The sequence below is a fragment of the Cryptomeria japonica genome, chromosome 5 (genome assembly GCF_030272615.1).
Source record: "Cryptomeria japonica chromosome 5, Sugi_1.0, whole genome shotgun sequence".
NCBI classification, from domain to species: Eukaryota; Viridiplantae; Streptophyta; class Pinopsida; order Cupressales; family Cupressaceae; genus Cryptomeria; species Cryptomeria japonica.
In genome coordinates this window covers 215,757,143-215,777,635 of record NC_081409.1, presented here as the reverse complement: position 1 = coordinate 215,777,635, position 20,493 = coordinate 215,757,143, and the positions used below count along the sequence as shown (strand labels likewise).

Below are 20,493 nucleotides of genomic sequence, written 5' to 3'. Positions count from 1 at the left end.
GAAGTTCATTGTTCTCAAAGGAAGTAGCTTTCTTCCTTCCTTTCTCCTTTGCATCCCTTTCATCATTTGACTGGGGCATTGATATCGATCGGGCCTCTAGGAGGGCAAAGGCACTGGTTTGATGCCTGGTCGTGGGTCTGAGAGGGCAAAAGAAGAGCTGTCATTGCCTTGGAAGGGCAAAATAAATGCTGCCATTGCCAAAGGAGGATGCAAAACCTTATGTCGCCAATATCCTTAGCCTAAGGATGTATTGAAATTCTTAAGTCGCTAATATCCTCAGCTCAGGGATATAATATCCTTAGCTCAGGGATGAAATATCCTTAGCTCAAGGACGGAATGTCCTTTGTTTAGGAAGGCATGAAATGCGAAAAGTGTTGATATGCTTAGCTCAAGGACGAAATGTCCTTAGCTTAGGAAGGCTTCAAATGCTAAAAGTGCAGATATCCTTAGCTCAAGGATGAAATATTCTTAGTTCAGGAAGGCTTGAAATGCTAAAAGTGTGGATATCCTTAGCTCAAGGATGAAATGTACTTAGCTTAGGAATCTTTGAAATCCTTTGCCTTGGCCGAATTTTGTCTTCATTTCAATCAAAAGATGTAAATCATTCACTTCCTAAACCTTGAAAACAAATACACCTATTGGTGTGTGTTTTAAACTTTTATGACACATCGAACACAGAATAAAGATACCCACAAGACACTCTATCCTCTCTTGAATATAATCACCGCATATGCTGAGATTGCAAAGAAGATCATATGGTGATTCCAAGGTTTACACTGTAAACTAGCGACTTTAACATTGAATATAGCTTCTTGGGTGATGTATGTTGGTAATCCAAGGGGGACTTGTGAATTCCAATCGTAATGAAAACTTTCTGCTTTGTTTTTTGGATTTTCTCAATTTTGGATTTCAAAAAAAAGGTACAAGGGATTCTACACTATTCCTAAGAATTTAAGAGACAGTAAAGATTAGGTGAAACCAATAACCATGCTTTGCTTCGCCACACTAAGGACAACTACATAAAGTAGGTGCAATCTTTAAGGGTTGTGCTGAAGATTTTCATGCTGTGAATAATAATACCATCAAATGAACAATATTTATCCAAAGTAGAAGTTAAAACATCCACAAAATAAGCTTAGGCTAACTTTACTCAATGAACAAAAATCATTTGTTCAAAAAATGTATGAGCAACAATTTCACCAGTCTATACTATCAAATCTGTCATTCATCTAACAACTTTGTAAAGCAAATCTATTCCAAGTTGGAGAAAATATGTAACCATGCAACCATGTGATAACAATAAGGATTCAAAGCAAATGCAAATGAACTTTTATTATCAAAATAGCTCTTAGCAACAATCTAATAAATCTCTCCGCACAAGAAAATGAGAGAAGAGGGGCTTATATAGAGTTTCAAAAACAAATGAAAGGCCCGGATTAAATAAAGATCAACGGCCGAGATTAAAACACATACACTTTGAATAGGGTTTACAAGAGTTATCCAATAAGAACAAATAAAGTGAAGACAAGTGGCACAGGAAGCTTTCTTCTAGAAGGATGCATCCTTATCCTTTTTCCACAGCAGCATGTTCGATGAACTTGGACACAAGAGGATTGACTTCTTCCATCGTGACATGTGGCAGCATATTCACCTTGAACTCCATTCTGTCTAAGTCATTTGCATATGTACCAAAAACATTTTCCCATTCCAATTCTTGTTTCTGGAAGGCATCTGTGGTGGACAAGAGACTTGATGCCTTAGTCAAATTCTATTTTAGGATTGGTCCTGTGATAGTGAGGAAATTCTCCCGAGTTTTGAGTTTTAGGTTTTCTATTTGCATTTCATTTTCTTGGATTGTTTCTTTCCCAAGTATATCAGCAGCTACAAGGAAAACCTTGTTTTTAATTTCTTTAATCTGTTCTTCAACTTTGATGCTATCAACCTTTACCTTTTCCAAAACTTCATTTCGTGCAATTAATGGCCAATACCATGTGTTGAAATCATATACAACTCTAGCTACAATCACGTGTCCATCTATCAATTCTTGTTTTGGGACCCCTTTCAACACCCTTAGGCATGAGATTATTCTATCCTGAATATCCTGAAGGTCTTCCTACGTTTCTGCCATGTTTGCGATCTTGGAGAGTAAAGAAGAAGTTTGTGCATATGCCAACATCAACTTTTCCACGAATGTGACAACCTCATCATTGTTACTTGCTATCCATTCCTTAGCTTCTCTAGTTGTCACTTTTCTTTCTTCAAAATCTGCAATGGTTTCCTATGGAATAGTCAAGAGTGGAGGAGCTGGTGCATCCCCTTGATCAATAGGTTTTGTCAAGTGTTGGATATATTTTTGTAACTGCTCAACTTCCTTTTTATACTCCCTATTCTTTTCTATTTCCTTTTTCAATCTTGCCTTAATGGAAATGACTGTATTATCCAAGTCCTCAACTTCTTGTCCTTTTGTGGTTGGGCCTAAGTTGATAGTTGTAATTTCATACTATTGAGGAGTAATGTCTTCTTTTGCCTTATCAACTTTTGGCACAACAATCTGAAGTGAACGACAACCTGTTTCGTCCCTTTGAATCGTGGAAAACCTTTTGGCTATCTTCCTTGCTGCAACCTTTCCCAACCTAGCCAAGAAATCAGCTGTCTCATCTTCTTCTTGATCTTCCATAGGCGCCTTTACTTTCATCCTTTCTTTTAACCAATTAGGAATTGTGGGTTGTTCAATACCTTGCTCTTCCTGATTACATTCTTCACACGGATTATCCTCAACTACTCGAAGAGCGGAAATCATTCCCTCTTGAAATCCTTTGTCTAGGATATCCATCTCATTTTCTGACTTGATTATCTCCGTATTTGAAGGAGATGGAGGCTCTTGATCCTCTTGCTGGATTGATTCTATACTTGCTTCATTAATTGGAGAAGGATTCTTCATCTCATCCATTGGTTCATCCTCAAGAATTAATACATCGTTCAAATTTTTAGATGTGGCGGAATGGTATGGCTCTGATCTTTGTTTCTTTTCAGCAGCCCCCTCATTTATAACTTTCTTCCCTTTGGATCTCATAGAACCTTCATCTGTTTCTTTTCTTTTTCTTGAATTAATACTTTCAAGTGGCCTAGCATTTTGAGATGCTCCTTCATTAGAAGAATATGATTCCATTACGCCCATCAAGTTGTAAGTGAGAGTCGTACTTCTTTGTTTCAGCTCTTGCACTTGCTGATCAACCCACCATTGTGTATATTTGACAACTGGCCGCATTAGGGTGGCTAAATTTGCAAGTTTTAGTTTTGACCATCTCACCAGAGAAAGAGGCCTATTCTCATCATAGTGTGGTTGAGTGTATTCTCCATCATCCTCTAGTTGGTCAGGCACACGAAAAAGCTCAGTTGTTCTTATCAAATTTACAGGCAATCTTGACCATAGCCTTTTCGTGATATCAAATTCATTTATAGCATTCGCCCAAAAGTCTTCAAGAACCACCCTATGCCTATATTTCTCTCCATTTACAATCCATTGTGATTGTGGGGATCAAAATTAGCTCTAGATCAGTAGAAAATGAATGGGTACCATTGCATGTCCAGCCTTGCACCTTCTGTTGCTTGTGTCGTTGAATAGGATTCCAACATATTTCCAATAAAAAATGGAAAGGAAATTGTAGTCTTGTGCTTTGCTCTTTGGAAGCTCCCATAGGTTTCTAATTGCCTAAGAATTTCAAGAAATATCATTCTATTGGTGGGATAAATTGGAAGTCTGTAAGGACATCTGGTAAATCCCTGAACTCTTAAATATGTGAATCTTGGATATTGAATGAACCGGGATCCAAATTTGCTTACCAAGTCCTTGGCTTCCTGAGTGAGCCTCTGATGAGTTCCTCCTTGCATCATCCTAGAGATGTACATTAGAAATGCATCATTCACTCATTTGAGATAGGTTTTTTCATGAAGTTGCAGCTGTGGGTATAGGTCATATGCCTTGAATTCATTCTCGCCATTTCCTACTACACCCTTGAAAATCAATCCTATGTATCGATAATTTCTAGCCAGTAGGTAAATAATGTAGAAACTCATGTAGAAGGACCTTGTCCTCTCCAAATTTCTTAGTTGTTTGTCTAGGTTATTGCTGATTATCCTAGCCCAATTGAACATTTTGATTCTTGAAGTAATCTCATCAACAAAATAAAACATCCAAGTCTCAAATGGCGCACCCTGAGGGCTGCCCATTACTCTATTCAGTAGCAAAATAATGTCCCCATAATCCTCATTGAAATCAGTGCAAAGAAGCTTCTTTGGCATCTTTTTATAGGTGGCCCTTGGCTTTTCCAGCCATAGCTTATTGACAGTTGTCACACAAAGTTCAAGCTGGTTTTCATAATTTTTTGTGGTTACTTCCTTGGTTTTGAATGAGGTCGGTTGTAATTTGGAATCCCAAATGCCTCCTAGATAGCCAATTCTCTAAGGAAAGCCAATACTCTCCTGTCAGGTGCAATGATCTGCCTTTCTTGGACATTATAGCGTATTGCATGTCCAACAATCAGTTCATTGCACTCCACTGCTGGTGGAAATCCAGCTGCCTGGACTATGCTATTCCTCATCATTCATCGAGCAATTGGTGTGGGTAAATATCCATCTTGCCCGTACATTCTTCTTCTGAATTCCTTTAAATCCACACTACCAAGGTTGGTGTCTCCAACCTTTTTCCACTTTGAAGTGATTTTAGACTCAAACTGTACTCCTTTGTTTGCAAATTTCATTTGGACCTTTCTCGAAAGCCCTCCTTGAGTGGTCATCTACTACTTGAAAAAGACATGGAAAAAATGAATATTATTTTCAATAAACTTTAAGATTTTATTCCTGGTTTTGAACTCTTTTGTCCTGAATTTTGACCTTCAACCTGTCAAAAAAAATCATTGAAAAAATCAGACTGTAATATGAAAGAAATCTGTTCAACACTTGATAAAATTTATGAAAATAAGTGTTTGAGATAGAAAAGAATGAAGGAAATCAGTCAATAACCCAGATTTTTAATTTTTAATTTATATTTTTTACTGAATTCTTTGGAAAAAAATGCCTTCACTTCTGAAAATTCTTGATCAATTCCTTCTTTGCCTTCAAAAATCTTCCTTCCTTGAACTTGGGAGAGAGAGACCTTTCGCTTTCGAACTTGAGAAAGAATGAGAATGAAAATATCAAGTTGAAAAATTCGACCTTTTTTTAGCATCTTTACATTGTTTCATGGATTCATCGAACTTAGTCTCATTCTCATCTTCCTCAAAATGGCAACTTAATCCTCTCAGAAGATTTCAAAATAAACTTTCTATTTTCACCCTTGGTGCCATGTCAAATCTTATCTTCATCTCATCCATGTCTTGGCAAGGAATCTTCTAGATTCTTTGAATTTCCATGTGTTGAAGAATATTCCAAGTGTTGGGCGAATTTTTGAGAAATAATTCTAAGTGTTGGACAAATTTCCTTGACTTTCCAAACTTGGTCAACTCTTCATCCATGGTGGATTTTACCATGCTCTTAGGACATTCGTTCTTCTTGATCTTGGCGGAGTTTAAGTGTTGCCATGCCATTTCTAACCTTTCCCTTGGGCAGACTTCATGCCTTTCTAAACCATTTTTAACTTGCTAGGCGGACTTTATACTTTGGCAAGACAATTTTCTTTTAACCTTGGGTGGACTTCGACATGTCCTATGCCATATGTTTCTCCATTATGGGCGGAGTTTGTGCTTTGTTGTGCCATTTCCTTTCTTTTCTTGAGCAGATTTTACCATTTGGCAAGCCAATTCACTCTTCAAACTTGGGCGGACTTGGCTATGACTTGAGACATTTTAACTTCAAACTTGGTGGATTTTGCCATGTGTCATGACATATTTGCTCCAACCTTGGAGGACTTCATGTGTTTCCATGCCACTTTATCTTCTAACCTTGGGGGGCTTACTACCTTGTCATGCCAGTGTTTTCTTTTCCTTGGGCGGAGTTGGCTAGGTGTTATGACAATTCTCTTTTCCAGTCTTGGCACCTTGGCAAGACATTTTACCTCAAACATGGGCGGAATTTATGATGTGCTATGCCATTTTCATGCTAAGTTCTGGGTGGACTTCATGTACTGTTAGGAAGTTTGTGCTTTTCCTAGCAGACTTGGCCATTGATCAAGACATTCTCTCTTTGGGAGGGCAGACTTCATGCCATCTCATGCCAAACTTTACCTCTTCTTGGTGGAGTTTTGCACTTGGCAAGCCAATTCTCTCAACCTTGGGGTGGAACTCATGTGTGGTTAAGACATTTTCATCTTTGCTTTGTGGGGAACTCTTGTGTAGTTGAGACATTTTCATCTTTGCCTTGGGGGGAACTCATGTATGGTTGAGACATTTTCATCGTTGCCTTGGGGGGAACTCATGTGTAGTTGAGACATTTTCATCTTTGCCTTGGGAAATTTGCTATGGCACAAGACATTGCCTTCTCCATTTAGAAACTTTCTCTTTGGTGGAGTTTGTGCATTGGCAAGCCATTCTCAACTTTTCCTTGGTTGGAATTTGCTATGGCACAAGACATTGCCTTCTCCATTTAGAAACTTTCTCTTTGGTGGAGTTTGTGCATTGGAAAGCCATTCTCAACTTTTCCTTGGGCGGAATTCGCTATGGCACAAGACATTGCCTTCTCCATTTAGAAATTTTCTCTTTGCCATGAATTTTCTTGCTCAACACTTCATGTTTGTCTGAAACTTTTGGATCAATGCCTGGCCCATATGATTTTCCGTTGCTTTTCATACTAGGAGATTATTTTTTTTATTTTGAAGATAGGAACCTTAGTGCCATGACTTGAGTGACCCAATCCTAGGTCAACTTTCAAAAAAGCTGAAAAAAGCAAAAAGCAAAAATGTAGGTGTAAAAGTTGCTACCTAGTTTGGTCTCAAAATGCCAAAAATGAAAAAGCAAAAAAGTAGAATCCCACAAAAAATAGGAAGCTATCAGAATTGACCCTAAGCAGTTGTGTTTTTCGTCCCTCGGGCTCCCTTAGCACTTTGATGGTGTCTATACACTGTTTTAATGATTGACTCCTTGATTGACTTTGATGACCACTTGGAAACTCTAGGCCGAGACTCTCAAAGATTGGCGACTAAGAACCCTAAAGAAAGTAGAAATTGGGGGCCCCCATTTGTAATGGGGCGATGTGTGAAAACGTCACAACAACTTCGCCAGTGAATTGTTGAATGCCTTGTCCAAATTCATTAAAAAATTGCTGGAAATCTTGCCGATGCCGCCAAAGAAATTAAGACAAAATGCAAAATTGGCGGAAATGCTTCAAAGTCCGCCACAAAAAATGCCAAACTTGGCTGTAGTTTGCCATCCAAAAATGTTGATGGAGCACCCAAGTCCACCAATGTTGCAGTGCAAACCTAATTTCTAAGGCAAAAGCAAGGGCTTGGAGAGGATTGATGAAACAATTTCATGAATTGTTGATTATTGATGTATTCAAGTGCATTTCACAACATTTTGAAGAATATTTTTCACATGAATTAAAGGCCCAAGACCTTGTACTCTTAATCTTCTTGCTTCTTATCTACATGAGATTGCATTCATTAATCATGATTTAAACTAAATTTTCTCTTTTCATGTGATTTTAGGGTAGATGATGGAGGCGGGTGGAGAAGAAAGATGAAGGGGTCAACATTGCAAATGAAAGATCAATAGCTAAGATTTCAAATGGGAGAAGTTGTAACAATCTTGAATTTCCTTAAGAAATCCAAGAATCAAGGTCAAAACAACAAAGGATTGCACTATAACTATAAGGGATTGCAAGATTAAACATCATCAAAGGGAGACAAGTTTGAGAACTTCGGGATGAAGATGGAAATGCATCATAAAGAAGGAAAATTCCCAAACATGAAAATGTGAAACTAAAATGTGGTCAAGCAAGGAGACAATTTCAAAAGTGTTAATCAAAGTTAGAAACTTGATCATTATGATGATGGAATTTGGGAATGTCCCATCATCATCACACCGAGCTTGGAAATGTTGAGTATCAAGAGATATTGCCCCAACACACACTTCTTTGTGATGATCTACAAGCGTGCAAATGGTTGAGGTGGCATCCCATCATAATCAACCAATCAGGAGATTCCAAGTCAGCATGTCCAAGTTCATTGAACCCGATTCATCAAATGGAGGAGCAAGTGATATGTGTCACTTCATCAAATATTGTTTATCTTACCTATCTTCTTTTCTCATTGGTCCACATTCAATGTAGGACATGTGTCCTATACATTGTAATTATTTCATTGGTTGAAAAAAAGTTAGTTGTAACTAACCCTATTTAGGGTTTGTCACGTAATCTCAACCGTTGACCTTGAATCAATCTGATCCATTGAATTGTAACGAGACCTCTATATAAGGCTCAAACCTTTCATTTGTAAAGGTTAATAGCTAGTAGTTAATTAGTTGTAGCAGTTAGAAGCAGTAGTAGAGTAGGAGGAAAGGAGATTGTTGCCAAGGCTTGTTGTAATAGATACTTGATTTCATTAAACTTATGGTGGATCTTGTGTGCTATTTCAACTTGTTGCTGGTTTCTACTTCTCATAGTTTAGATGTGTTAGATGAATAGAAGATTTTATTGTTGATGAAGGGTAAAGCCTAATGTTCATACCACTTGGAGTTTGTTGATTGCAAATTGCAGTGTGTGGTTAGATTGAACTTATTTAAAAGCTTAACTTCAATTGCTATATGCTCATTGCTCATAACGATGGTGTGCATAGGTGATATGAAAATCATTCACTTATCATTAAGAGATTGCACCATCTTTGTGTAGTTGTTTCCTTGTGGCGAAGCAAAGCTTGGTTTGGTTGCACCAAGTCAACAATCATTTCTTATATTCTTAGGATTAGATTAAATTTCTCAACCCTTATCTCCTTTTGTCTTTATTTTCCAAGCGAGTTGAGTAAGAATTCCATGTCCCAGCGGTGTTCATAGACTTAAGCCTCCTTATGATTCTTGCAAGCATCATAAACACTGAATCTATCTAGAAATAAAGTTGATTGTTCGTGTTGTAAACCTTGGAGTTGTCTCCTTTGATCATATTATTTAGCATGAGGTTTTTTTGTTCAAGAGAGGATAGAATACGTAGGTATTTTATTCTGTGTTTGAGGTGTCATAATAAACACATGAACAAAATTGGCACCAGGAGGGCACAAACATGAACAACTGAACTCTAGATCATATATGTAGGAGTAATCTCAAGCCTTTTTCACCCTCCTTCACACTCGACAGAATTAACACCTAAACAAGAATCTTGAAAATACGAACAAGCCTATCAATTTAATGGAGAATCATTGGAGAGTCATCTTCAATGTTTGAAAAAATTACTACAAGAAGGAAGGTGAGAACGTTGGGTGATCAATTGGACTTGCGAAAAAAGGGAAGCAGTTCACGTTCATATCAATCACAAGCTTTAACCAATTTGAGCTTTCAAGCTATATTTGAGATTTTCTAGATCTCTCTTACCCCAAAAAATCCAAAAAAGTAGAGAAGTTGAAAAAAAAAGTGAAAAATTAAAAAAATCCAAAAAATAAAAAATTTAGAAAATTCAAAAAAGAAAAGATTTCTCAATGGATGGGCAATTCATTCATCATTCACATGACCAAGGTGATTAGCAAGTTGATATTCTTTAGCTTTGGGGGACTTTGAATGCACCATCTTTGTGTAGAAGTTTCCTCATGGCGAAGCAAAGCTTGGTTTAGTTGCACCAAGTCAAAAATTATTTCTTACATTCTTAGGATTAGATTAAATTTCTAAACCCTTATCTCCTTTTGTCTTTATTTTCCAAGTGAGTTGAGTAAGAATTCGACATTCCAACAATGTTTATAAACATAAGTCCCCTTGTGGTTCCATCAAGATCACATCATACACACTGAGTCTATTAAAAAAATAAAGTCGATTGTTTGCATTGTAAACCTTGGAGTTGTCTCATTTGATCATATTATTTAGCATATGAGGTTTTGAAATATCCCGGACTTGGATAATGCTTCGAATCTGATTTGGGTTTTTGTTTTTACTCATGTTTTGTTTCATCATAACGTAATATTGCAACATGCAAACATGCAGATTGAACATGCATGATGAACAATATAGATTTTCAAGGAAATCAACCAGTGAAATATAGAGAATCTAAATAAGCCAATGGAATTCTTTTGATATAGAAATGTATTCCTGTTTACAAACACATGCTGCATGTACAAATCAGAAAATGCCTAATGCCATCAAGTAAGACATACCCTGGAATGCCTCCATGCATAAAATAACAAACCCTCTGAAAATCTGCAAGATAGATCATCAAATCTTCATGAAAATTGATCAATGATTTGCAACTGTGAATCCTGAGATGAATTCACCAAGTGGGTTGATCTGGGTTTCCAACCAAATAGCCAATCCTCTAGAGTTTCCATCCTAGGGTTTACTGAACCTGCAAGCTAAAGCTCTCAAGCTCTCAAGGAAAAGTTTCTTTGAAAATAACAACTGAAGAATAAATCCTCATTGCACTTTTTTCCTGAGTTACCGGTTCTTGCCAAAAATGGCCGGGTCTTGGTCTTGGTCCTGGTCCGAGTCTGGTTCGACCTGGGTCCCACCCGGGTCCTGCCCAGGCGGCTGGGTTCCCTGTGGGTCCTGCGAACCCAGCCGCTTGGGCAGGACCCGGGTGGGACCCAGGAGGACCCGATTGAACCCAAGCTCGTGGGTTCCCAAAAACGGGGCCCACGGGTTAGAAAACAAATAAAAACAATTAAAAAACAAAATTTTTAATCTTATTTTAACATCTAAACCCTAATCCGCCCCTTTATGATGCATTTCATGCATCAAAACATGCATTCAACCCGTTCTACTTGCATTTTTGAAGATTTTTTCTCTACAATCAGGTTTCCTAGTTTTTGTATTTTTCTTCGAAGGTGATGACTACGAAGGTGTGAGACATGCATCAAAGGCATAGGAATCACTGGAGAAGGAAGATTTAGCCATTAAAGGGAAGTGAATTTGAATTTTTTTCAAGTTTTCAAGAATTTTTCCAAGTTTTTTTCAAATTTTCAATTTCTTTTTTAAAGTTTTTAAAAGTTTTTAAAAGTTTTTTAAATTTTTTATAAATAAGTCTTGTATATTTTTTTCCACTTTGTATGCATAGTATGGGGTTATAATGCCGAAATTTCAATAATTTTTTTCAATAATGTTGTGCTTTCTCTATTCATTTTAGGTGCATTATTCATATAATCATACATAATGGCTGGAACTGGAAGTGCAAGTGCAAGCTCTAGTTTAGTTGCAAATGTCCGAACTGAAAATACCCCCTTTAAAATTGATCAAGATTCACCACTTTGGCATTATACAACAATGATCAAGCCAGTGTCTGGTGGTGGGGGTTTTGTTTGGCAGTGCAACCATTGTGGCACTGAGTATACCAGCTCATACTTTCGAGTGAAAGGCCACCTTTGTTTCATCCCTGGGCATGGAATAAATTTTTTTAAGGGATCAGATGGCAAGGGGCTGTCAAAAGCTCTAGTTTTGGGATATATTAGAGAACAAAAGGAAGCTAATAGGAGAAGTAGCAAAGCAAAGACTGATCATCCTCTTGTCCATCCAAGCTCAATGTCTCAGAGGCCTTCTAGTAGCATTGGCTCCACAAGACCAGTTGGTTCACATCCTTTCATGCAAAACCCACCAGTTGATGCAGTAGAGAATCAGAATGTTGTGGCTTCACGGAAAAGAGACCCATTGGATTTTGCCTTCAAAAATGAACTGAGAGAGATTGCAGATTCCAAAATTGGACGTTGCCTTTATGGCAATGGGCTTCCTTTCAACCTTGTTAGATCACCTTACTTTCGGGACATGGTGCATACTCTTTGCAATACACCTTTTGATTATGTTTGTCCAGGGTATGAAAAGGTGAGAACCACCTTATTGGCAAAGGAGAAAGCATCTGTAGAGTCATAGTTGAAGGTCATCAAAGATACATGGCAGGAAACAGGTGTGACCATTGTTTCTGATGGATGGAAAGATTGTAAAAATAGGCTATTGATCAATGTTATAGCAGTGTGTCCTAAAGGGGCAATGTTTTTGAAAGCAGTGGATTGTGAGGGGCAAGTGAAAGATGCAAGTTTCATTGCCAATATCTTGATAGAATGCATTGACATGGTGGGGCCTCAAAATGTTGCCAAGTTGTAACTGACAATGCTAAAAATTGTAGGGCAGCAGGGACTATAGTGGAGGCTACATATGGTCACATCTTTTGGACACCATGCGCAGTACACTCACTCAATTTAATCATGCAAAAGCTTGGCACACAAATTGATTGGGTGAAAAAACTGTATGCGGAGGGCGAGGAGATTCAAATGTTTGCGACTAATCATCATATGTCACAAGCCATTTTCAGGACCTTCTCCAAGTTGGAATTGTTGAAGGTAATTTATAATTACTAATTTTAAATTTTATTTTTTAATATTTTAGTTTTAAATTTGTATTTTTTATAGACTTACATTTGATATATATTGTGTATTTTGTTATGTCATGTTAGGTTGCTGAAACACGATTTGCATCTCACACGCTCGTCTTAAGACAACTTTTGAAGGTGCGAGACGCCTTGAGTTCTATGGTCATCAACAACTTGTGGAGTGTATGGAAGCAATCCCACACAGAAAGAGCTCTAAAAGTAAGAGCATTGATCCTTAGTGAGAAATGGTGGGATGATGTGGAATATGTTTTGAATTTCACTGAGCCCATCATGAGCATGATCAGGTATGCTGATACTGATCGCCCATGTTTGGGTGAGATTTATGATGGCATGGATTGCATGGTGGAAAAAATAAAAGAAGTAATAAATAGAAAAGAAAATGACCCAACGGAAACATTTTTCAAAGTTGTGCAGAAAATTGTTGTTGATCGTTGGAAGAAGATGACCACCCCCTTACATCTCTTAGCATTTGCTTTGACGCCAAAATTTTATAGTGCAGAGATGCTTGCAACACCAAGGAGGGTGCCACCATATAGAGATGCAGAGGTTGCTTCTGGCTATAGGGCTGCCTTTAAAAAGACATATCAAGATGAGGAGACAAGAAATATTTTCATGAGGGAGTTTGGCCAATTTGTATCTGCAAAAAATCATGATGTTGTAGCTCTTAATGCTAGATATGGGATGGATGCTAATGAGTGGTGGTATGTACATGGTCAAGGCTCCGTTTACTTGCAGCCTCTTGCAATTAAACTTAACTCCCAAGTATGTATCTTTTTATTTTTTATTTGTATAGTTTTCCAATTCCATTTGATGCTATCATATTTTTATTGTATAATTTTAATTTATAAATTTCTAATTATGTTTTAACTTTTAACAGGTTGCAAGTTCTTCTTCAGCTGAGCGGAATTGGAGTACATACTCCTTCATCCACTCAGTCGAACGCAATTGTTTGGGTGCAAAGAAAGTTGAGGATCTGGTCTACGTACACTCCAACCTTCGTTTGTTGTCACATAAGGACCCTGGATATAGTGAGGGTGTAACAAGGAATTGGGATCTAGCCCTTGAGTGTGCTGATTTAGATGCTACAGTTGCACAACTTTGCCAAGTCTCTATAGACGAGGCAGTTATGGAATTTGAGAGAGACATAGCTAGTGGGAGTGGCATTCCATTTGATATTGGTTCAATTGATGCTTAATTTGAACCACTTGATGACCTTGGGCTTGGGTTGGATGCTTCAGATGAAGATGAATATGGAATTTAAATCCTATAGATGGCTTGTAATTTGAATGTTTAACTTTATACTTTATTGTGTCATGACATTTTCACATTTTGAAACTTGAAACTTGAATATTATCTTTTTTGCAAATTATGAATATGATATTACATTAATGATTTACGATATATCAATATCACAATATTTATTGGCATTGGCAATTATGGATTTATGATTTATGATTTATCTGTTATCATTTATGTATCATTGTATGGGAAAGTTACATTGTATGTTTGAACTGTGAACATATATAATTTTGATGTTTGAAGTTTGAACATATATATATATATATATATAAAATTAAAAAATATATATATATGTACGGATGTACCCGTACCCGTACCCAATTTTTTTTTTGTTTGCCAAATCCGCGAATCCGTACCCAAATCGGAACCTGAATCCAAACCGAAACCGGTAACTTAGCTTTTTTCTCTTTTTATAATGCTTTTCCTTTTCGAAAGTAGTACTTTATTTCTCTTTTAAATTACTTTTCCCCTCAAAAGTGACTTTACTTTATAATTTGTCATTGACATTATTATAAAGTCACTTTATAAAATAAAGTATGTCCAACTGCTAATTAATTAAATTTAAATAATCCCATAGGACTTGGGACTATTTAACATTTAATTAATTAATTTATTCCCTTAAATAAATCCAATTAGCCTATGGGAATAAAATAGGGTAATAATCTCCTCTAGGTGATCACCTAGAGGAAAGGGGACATTGCAAGTTTCTTTGTTCAAAAGAGGATAGAATACATTGGTATTTTATTTTGTGTTTGAGTGTCATAAAAAACACATCAACAAGGTGCTTTTTATTTGACCATGCATTCATAGCTAACTTCCTCTTCTCATGCAGCTGCAAATGACACTCTTAGTTCATCATCTGATCATGCATGCCCCCATTTGATCAACCAATTAACTGCTACATGAAAATCTCATGCAAGTCATGCAGACATTGCATTTTACTTTGATCCCAATAAAATCATGCTCACATGCTGATTGTTCCACTTTAACTGATTATTTCAACCACTTAACTGTTCATGCTTTACCTTGGAATCATAAACTAGCCATTAATCAGTTAAATCCTGATACATTAACTTAAGGTGAAAAATAGGTTGAAAATCGAACTTGTGTCAGAAACCTAATCAGGTTTCAGATTTTGTGCCAAATGTCAATGAACCTTTTCAATGTTGCCTTGTCTTTTCACAAAGCCTTTTGGGAAATCTATTGGAGTTCGAACCCAAAACCAAAACTTCGTTTCAAAACCTAGTCTAAAAGCTGATTGGTTATCAAACTTAGTGCACAAGCCAACTTAAGCCTTTTGTTGGAAAATCAACTGGAAATTGAATTGGTTTTGAGAACTGGTTCTTCATTGTGTTACAAAACCCAACTACTGAAGGAAAAACTTGACATGCTCTTTGTTGAAGCCCTTTTCGGCAAATCTCTAGGTTCTCGGAACCTAGCCAGTACTTGATGGTTCTAAATTACATTCCAAAACCTGACCAACTCTATCACCAACCCTTTTTTGGGAAGAAACCAAGTTATGAAAACATGGGAAGAACTCGATGGTTTTGAAACATGGTCTAGAACCCAACTCCTTGACATCAATGACAACACTAACAGCAGTTAGTCTAACACATTTCCTATATATACTCACTCCTAGCTAGTCTTTGTATTCGATTCTATTGCATTGTAATTGCATTCTGCAAATTTCTCTCTTGCATTCTCCTAATGCTGTTTTGCTTCTTTAGCATTTGCAGTTCTCTCTTGGAGGCTAACTTTGCGTTGTTATTTTGATACAGTATCATTTGTATTCACAGTTTTTTTTCTATGCGTTTGCACTAGTTATTTTGGGTTATTCATCTTTTCAGATTCTAACAGTCATCTCATTGACCCCTATGGAGAAAAGAAAATAACAAACAATACAAAACAACAAAAAAGAAAAACCTGGAAGGAAATGGAGGAAGAGGCATGATCAGGAAGGTGACCTAGTAGAGAGAAGAAAAAAAACCATTAAGAGTCTTGCAATCTTACCCACAGTTGGGAGACAACCTGCAATTAAGGAGAATGGCTCAAAGTAAGGTGGAAGGGGCAACCATGGCATTAAGAGGCATGAAAACTCCTGAAATCGTGGAAGGATTTGTAGAATTTGATGAAGAATGATGTGCCAATAGAGTGCAGACTTGTGACCTTCCTTAAATTTGTGTTTTGAGGCCCATTTTGACAAGGAACAATTGAAGGAAGGGCATGAATGAAAGCATTTTGAGTTGTGATGAAGTTTTGGGAAAGGAGTGAAGGGTGATTGGATAAAGGTAGAATAGCTCTCCACTTAGATGCAGATGCAATTTGGATGCCACACTCTAGGTTTGTCAACATAGATTTTAGTTTTTTGGTTGCTGCTGTTTAATAAAGAATTCAATTGGGTAAAATAACATGGTGATTGGTTATTTGTTTACTCATGTAAAAAAGAAAGACTCTCAATGAGATCTCACCCTGTTGGATTTTATTCTTGAATGAGGAGAACCATTGGGATTTTCTTGTATGATGCCATATTTAGGATTATCCTGCTAATATAATAGTGCAACATCATTTTTATTTTGTCAAAATCATTTATAGTGAAAGAGGGCCAAGTGCAAGTGTTATGGCAACAATAGATCAAATTTCTTCAGCCAAACAACCTAATTATCTTTAGAACCAAGATTCCCCATCCAAATAGTCTTTTTCTATCTTTGGAAACAAACAAAAGCACTAAGAATGTAATTGAAAGTTTAGAGCTTTGGGTTAACATCTAAAACTGTAGATGTGCTTGCATCATATGGTTTCTTTTGCTAGAAAACGTAGACATGAAAATGCATGCACCAATAAATTGCATATGGGTTGTATGATTGATTAAGAGCTGAAATCTAGTTAGTTGCCATGATCAATTTGGTGGCATTACATATTGAATGCTTTGCATAGGAGCATATCCAAGCTCGATTGAATTCTATCACATAAGTCCATCAGAAAGCATTGCATTTTGATAAATTTATGTTGTGAAATTTGGTTATCAATTTAACATTGCTTCATAACATTTTGGATAGTTGGAATGAGATAATGTCAAAATGAGGTTTAATTGAACTTTGATAAACAAAGAGAATAAATAAATCCTTAACCTATTTGGCTTATTGCAACAAGTAGTCTCCCTCTCCAAGACCAGAAAATTTTTGTTACTCATAATGCACAATAATAAACTTCTCAACCACATTTTAACTAATCACGCGTAGAGGGTTGGGCTCTGGCTGAGAACTCTCATATTTTGAGTCTAGTACGGTTGTTAGTTTTATCCACCTTTCATTGGATACCTCCTCCTAGTTGAGTACTAGCTGAAAGGACCCTGGAAATAAATTGACTATTGTGTCCCTCTTGTCATATCAATGCCAGAAATTCACAGGATGGCCATAGGTGATGCATAGCCTTGGTCTTTGGGTTGATTTGTTTTGGATTAGCAGTCTCTTTTCCAGTTATATTGCTAAGCATGGTACAAGGGCTAACTTCTAAGACAACATAAGATGGATGGAGTAAGGACTCTATGAGAGCATAGGTAGAGGGTGTATACTCTTAAGATGTAGATTGTTCCTCTCCTATTAAGGTGATCAATGATCACCGGTTGATAAGATAAGCTTATTGATGCTCTAGCTTTGTGAGAGTTAGGGAGCATGTTCTGCCTATAGACTGTCTAGTCGTACCTCATAGATGGTTTCTGCTAGAGGCATGCAAGCGATGGATGCCCAGTGCTATGGTAGAGGGTTGGATGGTTTTTGCCAGTGGTGTGTGAGCCGAAGGGGCAGTGGCATTCAAGCAATAGATGCCATGCTTTAATGCTTATCCACTCATGGATTGTAGGGAAAAGGAAGTTCTGAAAAAGAATATGTAAGAGATAGGTGTAATCGTGTAATGATCTAGCTCTGTTCTTGTGTCAATTTTTTTGCACTTATTTCATTTTTATTCCACTGAGTATTTCGTCAAACAGTTTGCAAGGTTCTGAATATATGTTTAGTTTGCAGACTTTGTGTGTTTTTCTGATTGCCAGTTTGTTTTTACTTCCATTTTCAGTGCATGCTCATTGGTTTATTGTGTTTTAACTTTTAAGTTATATGTAGATTGTGGAAAATGATAGATATACTACATCACATCACTAGTTTTATTAACATGTCCTGTATGGGATGGTTGGGGAGTTTGCATGGATACAGTTATCTTGACTATCCAATTCCTCTTTTCTCTCTTTATATATTTGTCTCACAGACGTCAATAAAACATCCAGTGCAAAGCACTTGCATCAAGTAAATCATGTTGAGTACACAGTTTTTGGTCTTGGTTTTTGGACAGAACACATAAGGATCCCTTGATACTGTTGCTAAGGATTGAGGAGACTTAACAGTATGTGTATTGTAACATTACAGCTTTCAAAGATGAGAAAAATGTCAAGTGAGAATATACAGCAGGTGCGCATGATGTTGGCAGTCTAGGTGAGAGCAACTTATGATAGATGAAAATGTGACTTGCTCCAGAAATGAGGTTCAAGGACTTGGAAGAAAAAGGACTAAAACAAGAAGAAGAAAAATGAATAGAACTGTAGCTTGTGTGAAGCTGTGAACATTAGATCATGTAAATGAGTGACAAACGTTGAACAATGACAAAGAAGTTGAGAAGACAGTGAGGAAGCAAAAAACATAATTACAGTGATCAGAAAAGAGAAAAATAGGCTTTCCATAGGGTAATCCATTTAATTTATATCCGTTTTTGAAAGGAATGCTTCCAGATGTTACATGTATAAATTTTGCGCAGCTTTCTTGGACAAACAAAGGTCCTTATGCCAGGCGTTTCTGACCCATTGATTGGGACCTTCTTGACAAGATACTGACTTCCCATATGCTCTATGCTGCATAGTGTGGAATTATCAGATCATCTAATGTATGGTTTTAGGGAGAATGAGCTTTGTTATAGGTCCTGTCTAGGCAATATTTATTATCCAGTTCAAGAAGATTGCTATACACAAGTAACAGTCTGTAAATGACCTTTTTAAATTTGCACTTTAAGTTTGTGTCTGTCAGCTTGTCACTGTCACAAGGTCATAAGTCAAATATTTCTTATTTTATGCAGTTCAAAGAATAAATTTAAAATTAAATAGTTAAGTCCCGGGGCTAACAACATCAAGTACCACCATGCAGTTTAACTGCTTCTTCCTTATGCCAGTAGTGGACAAGTTTCCAGCACTTCTATGTGAAGATTTAGAGGCTGCATTTGAAGATGGCTTGGATAATGTATTTGATGTGGTATATGCAAGACAAAATTTAACAAATCAGAAGAAGGATCTTGAAATTGAGCTCCAAAGGGTCTGTTCCTCCTATCCTATATATTTGTTTTCATTTTCCCCAAGTTTATTTGAATTGAACTTTCGTTCTTTATACTTTTTCTTAAATATCATACATGTTAATTTCTATTGCACCTTGCATTTGATGACTTCTCCATGATTTACAGGTTAAAAGACTTGAAGATAAATTTATAGCCATCCATCATGATCTAAGTGCAAATGAATCTCCATCTAATTCTGACAAGGATGTTTTTAATGATATCGCCATGTTAAACATTTCTGAGAGAATTTAGTGGCAATCCTACATTGTATGAGAATATTTTAGAATATCCCAATTGAACAGTGATCAAACGCAATTTTAAAATCTTATTGTTTTATTCTCGGGAGAATCATGGTTGTAGATTTCTCCAAGATTCAATTTGTTTGTTATATAACTACAGACTGAAAACTTTTTAGTCATATTCAAAGTATGTTTTGTTCAAATAGACAGTCTCAATACAATGTTTCAAATTTTCAATGCCTGAAGCTGCCTCAAGCTTAACATGGCAAAGATTCGAGTAAGAATTCAAATTTACTCATATGGAACACGTGTTCTCCAAACTGATAGATGTGACAATCACAATACTATGGTGCAGGAAAAGTTTTAACTACGAACTAATGGTCTATATTAACATATCATATTTCAAATTGCATGTCACATACCTGATTTTGTTATCTTGGAGCCTCCTGCCAAATTTTACTGGAAGCTATTATGTCTGAACTACATAAATTCAAAAGCAATTAGCCTTGGTAAGAATAAACAATTACTCAAATTTTGTTCTGAAGTGTTCTTTAGATAATTTCTTGTTTAGATGTAACTGTCTGTAGTTTTGTGAATATATAAGCAATTTACTAGACATTTTACTAGTCTTAGCTTGTAAAGCCCATTTTCCAAATAAACTGTAAAAACAATTATTGTTGTTAGATGTGGAAATTTTTGCTAGAGATTTTACTAGTTTTAATTTGTAAAGCCCATTTTTCAAATAAACAGAAAAAAAAGTTATTGTTGTTAGATGTCTCATTTCCACAAGAGTTTACCGAGTAATTGTCTAAATAATTTTACCACAAATCTGTGGTTTTCCTACTTCAAATTAGGTAGGTGAGGATCAATTTAACGACAACATTTAATTAATTAGTCCACTTTAATCTACCATACTACATTAGGTGCCATAGCTTTTAAGTATCACAATTGTTCCGTAAGACAATTGTACAATAAAATGGTTTTATTGTCAATTGTTGGTAAAGTTAGGAGTCTCAAGGGATGAAGCTATTTACAAGTTCATAGGTAAAGTTATATCATGTTCCGTATTATTTGTGGAAGGTTTGAA

At 36.5% G+C, this 20,493-nt stretch overlaps 2 protein-coding genes across 2 annotated transcripts in view; both read left to right on the top strand.

The window, feature by feature from the left end:
• LOC131064391 (dynamin-like protein ARC5) overlaps positions 1-19,645 on the top strand; it is a 163,381-nt gene extending 143,736 nt beyond the window's left edge. The window contains exons 16-17 of the mRNA XM_057998521.2: positions 18,984-19,148; positions 19,294-19,645. Coding sequence (XP_057854504.2) covers positions 18,984-19,148; positions 19,294-19,419 — 291 coding nt within the window. The 3' untranslated portion in view covers positions 19,420-19,645. The remainder of the gene's footprint in view (positions 1-18,983; positions 19,149-19,293) is intronic.
• On the top strand, positions 12,521-13,926 carry LOC131064392 (uncharacterized). The gene is made up of 2 exons (XM_057998522.2): positions 12,521-13,263; positions 13,379-13,926. Exons 1-2 carry the CDS (start codon positions 12,640-12,642, stop codon positions 13,694-13,696), a joined length of 942 nt encoding a protein of 313 aa, XP_057854505.1. The 5' UTR covers positions 12,521-12,639; the 3' UTR covers positions 13,697-13,926.
• Positions 19,646-20,493: the final 848 nt, after the last annotated feature.

Excerpts from the sequence above, each read along its gene's own strand:
- LOC131064392 (XM_057998522.2), top strand. The coding sequence starts at position 12,640 with ATGGTCATCAACAACTTGTGGAGTGTATGGAAGCAATCCCACACAGAA. Across the intron at positions 13,264-13,378 it reads CAATTAAACTTAACTCCCAA|GTTGCAAGTTCTTCTTCAGC; the intron begins GTATGTATCTTT and ends AACTTTTAACAG.